The sequence below is a fragment of the Moschus berezovskii genome, chromosome 11, assembly GCF_049115385.1.
Source record: "Moschus berezovskii isolate FMDL1 chromosome 11, NW_MosBer_1.0, whole genome shotgun sequence".
In the NCBI taxonomy this organism is placed as follows: Eukaryota; Metazoa; Chordata; class Mammalia; order Artiodactyla; family Moschidae; genus Moschus; species Moschus berezovskii.
In genome coordinates this window covers 63,668,650-63,681,928 of record NC_142470.1, presented here as the reverse complement: position 1 = coordinate 63,681,928, position 13,279 = coordinate 63,668,650, and the positions used below count along the sequence as shown (strand labels likewise).

General features: G+C 39.0%; 1 protein-coding gene across 5 annotated transcripts in view; it reads left to right on the top strand.

Annotated features, from left to right (window-relative positions):
* The window catches only part of SANBR (SANT and BTB domain regulator of CSR), a 59,412-nt gene extending 52,995 nt beyond the window's left edge, over positions 1-6,417 (top strand). For 4 of the 5 annotated variants that reach the window (XM_055400812.2, XM_055400815.2, XM_055400819.2 and 1 more), the window contains 2 exons: positions 2,920-3,011; positions 4,020-6,417. In XM_055400812.2, the coding sequence (XP_055256787.1) occupies positions 2,920-3,011; positions 4,020-4,056 (129 nt within the window). In that variant the 3' untranslated portion in view covers positions 4,057-6,417. The remainder of the gene's footprint in view (positions 1-2,919; positions 3,012-4,019) is intronic. The other variant, XM_088841410.1, reaches the window with a different exon arrangement.
* The last annotated feature ends 6,862 nt before the right edge of the window (positions 6,418-13,279 follow it).

Here is a 13,279-nt window from a genome sequence, read left to right as displayed (position 1 = left end):
TCGTGATCCAGGGATCGAATTCCTGTCTCCTGCAGTGCAGGCAGATTCTTTACTGCTGAACCACCACCAGAAACGCCATTAGTCATTATTATTGTTGTTCAGTCACTAAGTCTTGCCCTACTCTTTGTGACCCCATGGAATGTAGCATACCAGGGCTCCTCTGTCCTCCACTGTCTCCTGGAGTTTGCTCAGACTTTTGTCCATTGGATCAGCGATGCTAACTATCTTATCCTCTGCTGCCCACTTCTCCTCTAGCTGTCAGTCTTTTTCAGTGTCAGAGTTTTCGCCAGTGAGTCAGCTCTTCACATTAGGTGGTAACAGTATTGGAGCTTCAGCATCAGTCCCTTCAATGAATATTCAGGATTGATTTCCTTTAGGATTGACTGGTTTGATCTCCTTGCAGTCCATGGGACTATCAAGAGTTTTCTCCAGCACCACAATTAGAAAGCATCTGTTCTTCGGTGCTTAGTCTTCTTTATGATCCAACTCTCGTATCCATACGTGACTATTGGGAAAACCATAGCCTTGACTATATGAACCTTTGACAGCAAAGTGGTAGCTTTGCTTTTGAATATGCTGTCTAGGTTTGGCTTAGTTTTCCTTCCAAGGAGCAAGCATCTTTTAATTTCATGGCTGCAGTCAAAATTTCACCATGAAATTTTGGAGTGTCCACAGTGATTTTGGAGTCCAAGAAAGTAAAATCTGTCACTACTTCTGCTTTTTCTGCTTCTATTTGCCATGAAATGATGGGACCAGATGCCATGATCTTAGTTTTTGGACGTTGAATTTTAAGCCCACTTTTCACTACCCCCCATCAAGAGGCTCTTCATTTCCTCTTCACTTCCTGCCATTAGAGTGGTATCATCTTCATATCTGAGGTTATTGATATTTCTCCTAGCAGTCTTGATTCCAGCTTGTGATTCATCGTGCCCAGCATTTCACATGATATGCTATGTGTAAAAGTTAAATAAACAGGTTGACAGTATTTAGCCTTGACGTATTCCTTTCCCAGCTTTGAACCAGTCCATTATTCCATGTCTGGTTCTAGCTGTGCTTCTTGACCCACATACAGTTTCTCAGGAGACAGGTAACGTGGTCCGGTATTCCCAGTTCTTTAAGAATTTTCCAACGGTTATGATCCACACAGTCAAAGGCTTTAGCGTAGTCAATGAAGCAGAAGTAGACATTTTTCTGGAATTCCCTTGCTTTTTCCATGATCCAATAAATGTTGACAAATTGATCTCTGTTTCCTCTGCCTTTTATAAACCCAGCTGTACATCTGGAAGATCTCAGTTCACATACAGTTGAAGCCTAGCTTGAAGGATTTTGAGCATTACCATGCTAGCATGTGAAATGAGTACAATTGTGCAGTAGTTTGAACATTCTTTGACATTGCCCTTCTTAGGAATGGAATGAAAACTGACCTTTTCCAGTTGTGTGGCCACTGCTCAGTTTTCCAAATTTGCTGACATATTGAGTGTAGCACTTTAACAGCACCATCTTTTAGAATTTGAAATAGCTCAACTGGAATTCCATCACCTCCACTAGCTTTGTTTGTAGTGATGCTTCTTAAGGCCCACTTCATACTCCAGGATGTCTGGCTCTAGGTGAGTGACAACAGTATGGTGGTTATCTGGGTCATTAAGACCTTTCTTGTATAGTTCTTCTGTATATTTTTGCCACCTCTTCTTCATCCCTCCTGCTTCTGTTAGGTCCATACCATTTCTTTCCTTTATCGTGCCTATCCTTGCGTAAAATGTTCCCTTGACATCTCCAGTTTTCTTAAAGAAATCTCTAATCTTTCCCATTTTGTTGTTTTCCTTTGTTTCTTTGCATTGTTCATTGTAGAAGGCCTTCTTATCTCTCCTTGCTTTTCCCTGGAACTCTGCATTCAGTTGGGTATATCTTTCCTTTTTCCCTTTGCCTTTCACTTCGCCTCTTTCCTCAGCTATTAGTAAAGCCTCCTCAGATAGCTTCTTTGCCTTCTTAGTCATTAGGGAAATGTAAGTTAATCCCTCAACAAGATACCACTATATACCCACTAAAACGTCTAAAAAAATTTTTTTAATATGCTAACAAGGATATAGAGCAACTGGAACTGTCATATATAACTAGTAAGGATGCAAAAGGGAATGGCTACTTTGAAAAACAGTTTGGCTGTTTCTTACATTGTTTAATGTTTACTCACCATACAGACACTTCACACGTCTTTACAGGGGCTTTATTTAGAATTGTTAAAAACTAGAAACAACCCAAGTGTGCTTTACTTGATAAGTGAATAAGACTGTGGTATATATAAAAGAGAATGAGCTACTGATACATGCTGCAACATAGATGAAATTCCTACACATTATGGTAAATGAAAGAAGCCTTATTCAAAAGGCTGTCAGCTATATGATTCTGTATATATATAAGGTTCTGGAAAATGCAAAGGCATAGGGACATAAAACAGGTAAGTAGGGGGATTCCTGGCGGTCCAGTGGTTAGGACTCTGTTCTTTCACTGCCAAGGGCACAAGTTCTATTCTTGGTCAGGGAACTAAGATCCTGCAGACTACACAGACCAGCCAAGAAAAAAAACCCAAAAGTTGATGGTTGCCAGAATTTGTACTGTAAAGTCGTCAAATCATTGGCCTTAAAAAGGGGCACTAGGGGATTTTCTTGGGGTGATGGAACTCGGTTATGTCTCCATTATAAGTGTTCACACAACTGTATGCATTTGTCAAAACTCAGCTCAGAACAGTGCACTAAATAAGGTGAATTTTAAAGTAAAATAGTACGTATAAATTATAACTCAAAGAGCTAAACTTTTAAAAAATCAAAATAAAATTGTTTCTAAATTAAAAAGTAATGCTGTTTCAATAAAGCCAAGCTTCTGTTGGTTCCATATAGATAGTAACTTAATTTTGCTCCTTTACAGTTTGCGGGAGGTATTTATTCCAGGCTTGAAGCACAAATCAAGGCCTCAGTGCCAGTCAGTGCTCGGCAGAGCAGCTCAGAAAAAAACACAAGGTAAATCAGCAGAAGTGAATTCAGAATGCCAGCTTTGAAGTGATGATTTTTTTTTTAAGGGAAAAATCATATGAACACTAGAAGCATATAATTTGAGTTTGGTTTTATTTTGTTTGGAGATGAGATCATCAAGACATTAGTTAGAGCCAGATTTTAACTTAAGACTTTAAAAGGTCATGATGACAAAATTTAATGAAAGTATAGTATTTTTAAGTCAGTTTTCTTTTTATTGAGTCAGCTTGGTTCTGAGCCAACAGCTGACAAATGTAAGCTGTAGTGCCATTGCAAACTAGCAGGATTTTTATGCTGTTTATTGATAACATATTACTACTTTATATAAATCACTTAAATTTTCTTATTTCTTATTCTTTCTTTATAAAATCTAACTTGTGGGACTTCCCTGGATGTTCAGTGGTTAAAAGACGCCACGCTTCCACTGCAGGGGGCTAGGGTTCAATTCCTGGTCCGGGAACTAAGATCCCTCACACTGCGCAATGGGGCCAAAGGAAAAGAATATCTAACTTGTATGTTCTGTGTCATTTTACAGCACAAATTTTCTTTGAAAGATTAGCAGTTACTGAAATTTAATCATTAATACTACAGATCCAAATGCCTTATCTGCAATTCTGAAATCCAGAAAACTCAGAAAGCCAAGTTTTTTTCATACATTTGTGGCAACTCAAACCTGATCTGAGCTACTGTGGTGCTATTTGTAGCTTTTATTTATCCTACTTAATATAAATGCTCATTTGTGTCAGTGAAGAAATATTCATGTGTTTGGTTATGGGGCACTATTCCAGATTCATAATATACAATGTATGTACATATTATCTCCACCAAACTAAAAAAATACCTGAATTGCAAAATGCATTTCACTCTGAGAATTTTTAAAGTGGATTATGGAGGTACATGATTTGTCAGTGTCAGTCGGGCTTAACCTAAAGCAGTGGCAACTTCTTATTGTTTTAGAAGCACCTCTTACGTTCTTTTCTGTTTAAAAAAATCTAGGTCTAAAAGTCGTTTTGGTCAAGGTCGACCTGTGTAAAGCACCTTGAAATATAAGAAGACAGAAGACATACCTCTGGACACTTGAAATTGCTTACTTGAAGATCTTCGGAATGATTACTTCTAAATGTTTTAAGTTATTTATTAAATATTCTTGCAAGCCACATAAATCTAGTGGTAAGGGAAGTATATAGTTAAGTCTTATGAAATTATAAATATGAAACTTCTTAAATCTGATTTTCCTTTGGTGTTGAGAGAATTCATTCTTAGGTAGGTGGATAAGGAGTCTGGGGCCCTCAAATAGGAAGGGGTCCAGGGCCCTCAAGAAGGAGAAAGGGTCTAGGGCTCTCAAGGAGAAAAGGACAAACATTTTTTTTCTACATTAGTCACATGAAACATTTTTTCTTTAAGCCCAGAGCTAGTGACTGAAGGGTATGCTTTTCCTTAAGCTCTGTACTAATGATTATGTAACAGCAATGTATCTTGCTCTAGGACATGTTTATCCTTCTTAACAAGAACCTTCTGACTAATCTTGTTTTGATAAGATGTTTGTTGTGGGAGTGGGTCTGGTCAGACCTATTGTTAGTTCTAATCTTATTAATTTAAGATGTATGTTGTGAGAGTGGGTCTGATAAAAGTATATAAGGCCTTGATAAGACTATGGAGGTGGGGGGGGCACTCTCCATCCCCTTTCTGATGTCTGTGTCAGAAGGTTTCTCTGTCCCTTTTTATACTTTAATAGAACTCTGCTACACAAAAGCTCTTGAGGGATCAAGCTTGGTCCCTAGTCCTGAAGCTGAAATCTTCTTAAGAGATCATGAATCTGACATCATTCACCGTTAGCTTTCAGTGTGATGCTAGGCTATGTAAAAAAATAGTACTTAGAAATTTACATAGTTAAGACTCCCAGGTATTTGTTATACTTTATTTATTTGAAAGAGAAGAGGCCTAAACTCTCAAATAGCTAAGAGTTTTTTAAGATCTTAAAAAATTAGGGGAACACATCTAGTAGTGGTACTGTACATGTGCACTGATTATAGTATGACTTTGGGCTGTAAATCTTGTGATAGCATTGAGAACTGCCATTTATGTGATGAAATCTCCAGTGATGCTAATTTTATGTTTGCATGACTTTTAAGGATGACAGATCTCAAAACTGAATTAAGTTTTAAGGTGAAGTATTTCCTGTTTTGGGCAGAAGGCTTAATTTTTTTCAGTGTTATTCCAGAGAAATCACAAGGTTAATCCAACTCTTTTTTCAGTTTTTAATATGTATTTATTAGTCTGGAATTACTCATTATTACTTCTTTCTTCTGTGAAGCTAGTTAAAACAGCTGAATTTGTTAAAACAAATTTGGATTCTGAATTTGTTAAAACAACTGTTGATAGTTTTAGGATAGTAAATCATTTCAGTTGTATAAGACACCCACTGTGCAGTTCTCAGGGCACTAAAACTCAACCATAATTCTATAGCCATTCAAATAGCCCCTTAAAATGGTTATTATAATCAGTTATTACTTTAGAGATGTCTGAAAGGAAAGATTCCCAGATAAACTTCATGGATGAAAAATCGAATTATTCAGGAGAAATGTTTTTCTAACCAAGCAGAAAGAGTGCTCAGGGAAATTTTGTTCCAAACCATAATCATATAACAATTATGTGTTTGGAAATTACTTATATGTAGGTCTCTAAAACTCTTTGATTTGCATTGTTTTTATTTTTAGTCTTCATTTATCTTATAATTAAAATTTTCTTCAAATTATTTAGAAAACAGACTTGATAGTGTATGACAGAACAGCAATTTCTATTGAAATGTTGAAGTGTTATGTATTTTTAATGAATATTTTATTTGGTAAATAAAGTAGATTTTATTTGATGTTATATGCTTAGCTTTGCCAAGATTTTTGAAGTTCTGTTTGGAAATTCTGTTGCAGTCGACATATTTTTCAGTTATTTGATATTTTTGAAATAGTTTATAAAATTTTTATTTGCAAAAGAAAATGTTTTATACTACATGATCTATAAGACCTGTTAAATACCAGTTTTGTTTATGTATTCTCTGATCAAAAGGATTTAGGTTTGTATGTGTTATATAGTGCTGTGACTGTCACAACTTAAAGAGGAAAATATCTCATTTGATTTTTAATTGATGGTAACGAGGCAGATTGCTTCTCCCCCAGGGGGACTATACCACTGAATTGATTTTTACAAACAGAATTTATCAGAATTTTATTTTCTTCAGAATGTGCTTTAAATTTTGTGAATGTCTGTAGTTCATAACACAAACATTTTAATCAAACTCGTAATAGCATTTGTTTTGCCAAATACTTTGAGGTTTTATCTTACATTAATTCTGATTTCACATTTATTTAATTGAAATAAACATTCATGACAAAAGTTGTTTGCACAGTCCCTTGATCTGAATCATTCTGTCTTCTCAAAAAGTTCAGATGGGCTCTAGATCATAGGTTTTTATGGAAGAAATGAATTTTGTACATTTTAAGATTGTTTAAATTAGATTATCCTGGTAAAGATTCAGCAAACATTTAAGGGATAAAATATTGCAGAAAAGATGATTGATAACTGTTGCATCATTTTGTTATTGTCTTCTTCAGAACACTTAGCCAGGTAGTGAGCTGTGCTGAGTGCTTTGGAAGCTGGAGCTGAAGCCCTGTCATGCTAATTGTGTGTGTGTGTGTGTGCCCACTCAGTTGTGTTGTAGCCCACCGGGCTCCTCCATCCATGGGATTTCCCAGGCAAGAATAATGGAGTGTGTTGCCATTTCCTTTTCCAGGAGATCTTACTAACCCAGGGATCAAACCCACATCTCCTGCTTGGCAGGCAGATTCTTTACCACTGAGCCACCTGGGAAGCCCACCACACTAATCTGCCAAAGGCAAATGTATAAAAACAAAAAACCTTTTATCTTCAACATCTCGAAGTAATTCTTTAATCCTCAACTATTCTATTATGAACCTCACATTTTCACACCTCCCAGTTAAAAGGCATGGGGGCTACATAGCCAGTTTAATTCTAAGAGTTTTCAGTTCAGTTCAGTCGCTCAGTTGTGTCCAACTCTTTGCGACCCCATGGACTGCAGCACGCCAGGCCTCCCTGTCCATCAGCAACTCTCAAACTCATGCCCATTGACTCGGTGATGCCATCCAACCATCTCATCCTCTGTCATTCCCTTCTCCTCCCGCCTTCAATCTTTCCCAACTTCAGGGTCTTTTCCAGTGAGTAAGCTCTTCACATCAGGTGGCCAAGGTATTGGAGTTTCAGCTTCAACATCAGTCCTTCCAAAGAATATTCAGGACTGATTTCCTTTAGGGTGGACTGATTGTATCTTCTTGCAGTCCAAGGGACTCATGAGTCTTCTCCAACACCACAGTTCAAAAGCATCAATTCTTCGGTGCTCAGCTTTCTTTATAGTCTCACATCTATACATGACTACTGGAAAAACCATAGCCTTGACTAGATGGACCTTTGTTGGCACAGTAATGTCTCTGCTTTTTAATATGCTGTCTAGGTTGGTCATAACTTTTCTTCCAGGGAGCAAGTGTCTTAATTTCATGGCTGCAGTCACCATCTGCAGTGATACTGGAACCCCACCCAGAAATAAAGACAGCCACTGTTTCCCCATCTATTTGCCATGAAATGATGGGACCAGATGCCATGATCTTAGTTTTTTGAATGTTGAGCTTTAAGCCAACTTTTTCACTCTCCTCTTTCACTTTCATCAAGAGGCTCTTTAGTTCTTAACTTTCTGTCATAAGGGTGGTGTCATCTACCTATGTGAGGTTATTGATATTTCTCCCAGCAATCTTGTTTCCAACCTGTGCTTCATCAGCCCAGTGTTCCTTGTGATGTACTCTACATACAAGTTAAATAAACACGGTGACAATATGCAGCCTTGACATACTCCTTTTCCTATTTGGAACCAGTCTGTTGTTTCCATGTCCAGTTCTAACTGTTGCTTCCTGACCTCCATACCTGACTTCCATTCCTCAGGAGACAGGTCAGGTGGTCTGGTATTCCCATCTCGTTCAGAATTTTCCACAGTTTATTGTGATCCACACAGTCAAAGGCTTTGGCATAGTCTAAAGCAGAAATAGATGATTTTCTGGAACTCTCTTGCTTTTTCCATGATCCAGCGGATGTCAGCAATTTGATCTTTGCTTCCTTTGCCTTTTCTAAATCCAGCTTGAACATCTGGGAGTTCACAGTTCATGTACTGTTGAAGCCTGGCTTGGAGAATTTTGAGCATACTTTGCTAGTGTGTGAGATGAGTGCAGTTGTGTCATAGTTTGAGCATTCTTTGGCATTGCCTTTCTTTGGGATTGGAATGAAAACTGACCTTTTCCTGTCCTGTGGACACTGCTGAGTTTTCCAAATTTGCTGGCATATTGAGTGCAGCACTTTCACAGCATCATCTTTTAGGATTTGAAATAGCTCAACTGGAATTCCATCACCTCCACTAGCTTTGTTCGTAGTGATGCTTCCTAAGGCCCACTTGACTTCTCATTCCAGGATGTCTGGCTTTAGGTGAGTGATCAGATCATCGTAGTTACCTGGATTATGAAGATCTTTTTGTATAGTTCTTCTGTGTATTCTTGCCACCTCTTCTTAATATCTTCTGCTTCTGTTAGGTCCATACCAATTTCTGTCCTTTATTTTGCCGTTCTTTGCATGAAATAGTCCCTTGGTGTATCTCTTATTTTCTTGAAGAGATCTCTAGTCTTTCCCATTCCATTGTTTTCCTCTATTTCTTGGCACTGATCACTGAAGAAGGCTTTTTTTTTTTTTTTTTTAGTGTAATCCAACTACTTACTTACCTTTTTTTTTCTACTTTACACTATTGTATTGGTTTTGCCATACATTGACATGAATCTGCCCCAGGTGTACATGTGTTCCCCATCTTGAACCCCCCTCCCACCTCCCTCCCCATCCTGTACCTCTGGTTCATCCCAGTACACCAGCCCCGAGCATCCTGTATCATGCATCAAACCTGGACTGGCGATTCATTTCACATATGATAATATACATGTTTCAATGCCATTCTCCCAAATCATCCCACCCTCGCCCTCTCCCACAGAATCTAAAAGACTGTTCTATACATCTGTGTCTCTTGCTGTCTCATATACAGGGTTATCATTATCATCTTTCTAAATTCCATATATATGTGTTAGTATACTGTACTGGTGTTTTTCTTTCTGGCTTACTTCACTCTGGATAATAGGCTCCAGTTTCATCCACCTCATTATAACTGTTTCAAATGTATTATTTTTAATGGCTGAGTAATACTCCATTGTGTATATGTACCAAAGCTTTCTTATCCATTCGTCTGCAGATGGACATCTAGGTTGCTTCCATGTCCTGGCTATTATAAACAGTGCTGCAATGAACATTGGAGTACATGTGTCTCTTTCAATTCTGGTTTCCTCGGTGTGTATGCCCAGGAGTGCGATTGCTGGGTCGTATGGCAGTTCTATTTCCAGTTTTCTAAGGAATCTCCACACTGTTCTTCATAGTGGTTATACTAGTTTGTATTCCCACCATCAGTGTAAGAGGGTTCCCTTTTCTCCACTTCCTCTCCATCATTTATTGCTTGTAGACTTTTGGATAGCAGCCATTCTGACTGGTGTGAAATGATACTTCATAGTGGTTTTGATTTGCATTTCTCTGATTATGAGTGATGTTGAGCATCTTTTCATATGTTTGTTAGCCATCTGTATGTCTTCTTTGGAGAAATGTCTGTTTAGTTCTTTGGCCCATTTTTTTTTAATTTATTTTATTGGAGGCAAATTACCTTACATTAATATATTGGTTGGTTTTGCCATACATTGACATGAATCCGCCCCGGGTGTACATGTGTTCCCTTTCTTAAACCCCCCTTCCACCTCCCTCTTCCCCATATCCTCCCTCCAGGTCATCCCCGTGCACCAGCCCCAAGCATCCTGTATCATGCGTCGAACCTGGACTGGTCACTTATACATGCTACAATGCCGTTCTCCCCAATTGGCCCATTTTTTGATTGGGTCATTTATTTTTCTGGAATTGAGCTGAAGGAGTTGCTTGTATATTTTTGAGATTAATTTTTATCTCTCCTTGCTATTCTTTGGAACTCTACATTCACATGGGTATATTTTTCCTTTTCTCTTTTGCTTTTGTCTTCTTTTCACAGCTATTTGTAAGGCCTCCTCAGACAGCCACTTTGCTTTTTTGCATTTCTTTTTCTTGGGGATGGTCTTGATCCCAGTCTCCTGTACCATGTCATGAACCTCTGTCCATAGTACATCAGGCACTTTATCAGATCTAGTCCCTTAAATATATTTCTCACTTCCACTGTATAATCATTATGGATTTGGTTTAGCTTGTACGTGAATGGTCTAGTGGTTTTCCCTACTTTCTTCAATTTAAGTCTGAATTTGGCAGTAAGGAGTTCATAATCTGAGCCACAGTCAGCTCCTGGTCTTGCTTTTACTGACTGTATAGAGCTTCTCCATCATTGGCTGCAAAGAATATAATCAATCTGATTTCGGTGTTGACCATCTGGTGATGTCCATGTGTAGAGTCTTCTCTTTTGTTGTTGGAACAGGGTGTTTGCTATGACCAGTGTGTTCTCATGGCAAAACTCTATTACCCTATGCCCTGCTTCATTCTGTACTCCACATTTTGAAAACCATAATCATGGAAAAGTAACCAATCTAATCACATGGGCCACAGCCTTGTATAACTCAATGAAACTATGAGCCATGCCATGTAGGGCCATCCAAGATGGATGGGTCATGGTGGAGAGTTCTAACAAAATGTGATCTGCTGGAGAAGGGAATGGCAAACTACTTCAGTATTCTTGCCTTGAAAACCCCATGAACAGTATGAAAGGCAAAAAGATAGGACACTGAAAGATGAACTCCCCAGGTCGGTAGGTGCCCAATATGCTACTGGAGATCAGTAGAGAAATAACTCCAGAAAGAATGAAGAGATGGAGCCAAAGCAAAAATAATACCCAGTTGTGGATGTGACTGGTGATGGAACCAAGGTCTGATGCTGTAAAGAGCAGTATTGCATAGGGACCTGGAATGTTAGGTCCATGAATCAAGGCAAATTCAGTTCAGTTCAGTTGAGTTCAGTCGCTCAGTCGTGTCCAACTCTTTGCAACCCCATGAATCACAGCACGCCAGGCCTCCCTGTCCATCACCATCTCTCGGAGTTCACTCAAACTCATGTCTATTGAGTCGGTGATGCCATCCAGCCATCTAATTCTTTGTCGTCCCCTTCTCCTCCTGCCCCCAATACCTCCCAGCATCAGAGTCTTTTCCAATGAGTCAACTCTTCACATGAGGTGGCCAAAGTATTGCAGTTTCAGCTTTAGCATCAGTCCTTCCAATGAACACCCAGGATTGATCTCCTTTAGAATGGACTGGTTGGTTCTCCTTGCAGTACAAGGGACTCTCAAGAGTCTTCTCCAGCACCACAGTTCAAAAGCATCAATTCTTCGGTGATCAGCTTTCTTCACAATCCAACTCTCACATCCATACATGACTGCTGGAAAAACCATAGCCTTGACTAGACGGACCTTTGTTAGCAAAGTAATGTCTCTGCTTTTTAATATACTACCTAGGTTGGTCATAACGTTCCTTCGAAGGAGTAAGCGTCTTTTAATTTCATGGCTGCAATCAGCATCCACAGTGATTTTGGAGCCCCCAAAAAATAAAGTCTGACACTGTTTCCACTGTTTCCCCATCGATTTCCCATGAAGTGATGGGACCAGATGCCATGATCATTGTTTTCTGAATGTTGAGCTTCAAGCCAACCTTTTCACTCCTCTTTCACTTTCATCAAGAGGCTTTTTAGTTCCTCTTCACTTTCTGCCATAAGGCTGTTGTCATCTGCATATCTGAGGTTATTGATATTTCTCCCGGCAATCTTGATTCCAGCCTGTGCTTCTTCCAGCCCAGTGTTCCTCGTGATGTACTCTGCATATAAATTAAATAAGCAGGGTGACAATATACAACCTTGACATACTCCTTTTCCTATTTGGAACCAGTCTGTTGTTCCATGTCCAGTTCTACCTGTTGCTTCCTGACCTGCATACAGGTTTCTCAAGAGGCAGGTCAGGTGGTCTGGTATTCCCACGTCTTTCAGAACGTTCCACAGTTTATTGTGATCCACACAGTCAAAGGCTTTGGCATAGTCAATGAAGCAGAAATAGATGTTTTTCTGGAACTCTCTTGCTTCTCCATGATCCAGCGGATGTTGGCAGTTTGATCTCTGGTGCCTCTGCCTTTTCTAAAACCTGCTTGAACATCTGGGAGTTCACGGTTCACATATTGCTGAAGCCTGGCTTGGAGAATTTTGAGCATGACTTTACTAGCGTGTGAGATGAGTGCAATTGTGTGGTAGTTTGAGCCTTCTTTGGCATTGCCTTTCTTTGGGATTGGAATGAAGACTGACCTTTTCCAGTCCTGTGGCTACTGCTGAGTTTTCCAAATTTGCTGGCATATTGAATGCAGCACTTTCACAGCATCATCTTTCAGGATGTGAAATAGCTCAACTGGAATTCCATCACCTCCACTAGCTTTGTTCGTAGTGATGCTTTCTAAGGCCCACTTGACTTCACATTCCAAGATGTCCGGCTCTAGTTCAGTGATCACAACATCGTGATTATCTTGGTCATGAAGATCTTTTTTGTACAGTTCTTCTGTGTATTCTTGCCATCTCTTCTTACTATCTTCTGCTTCTGTTAGGTCCATACCAATTTCTGTCCTTTATTTTGCCGTTCTTTGCATGAAATAGTCCCTTGGTGTATCTCTTATTTTCTTGAAGAGATTTCTTGTCTTTCCTATTCTGTTGCTTTCCTCTATTTCTTTGTATTGATCACTGAAGAAGGCTTTCTTATCTCTCCTTGCTATTCTTTGGAACTCTGCATTCAGATGCTTATATCTTTCCTTTTCTCTTTTGCTTTTCGCTTCTCTTCTTTTCACAGCTATTTGTAATGTCTCCTCAGACAGCCATTTTGCTTTTATGCATTTCTTTTCCATGGGAGTGGTCTTGGTCCCTGTCTCCTGTACAATGTCACGAACCTCTGTCCACATTTCATCAGGCACTCTATCAGATCTAGTCCCTTAATCTATTTCTCACTTCCACTATATAATCATAAGGGATTTGATTTAGGTCATACCTGAATGGTCTAGTGGTTTTCCCTACTTTCTTCAATTTAAGTCTGAATTTGGCAGTAGGAGTTCATGATCTGAGCCACA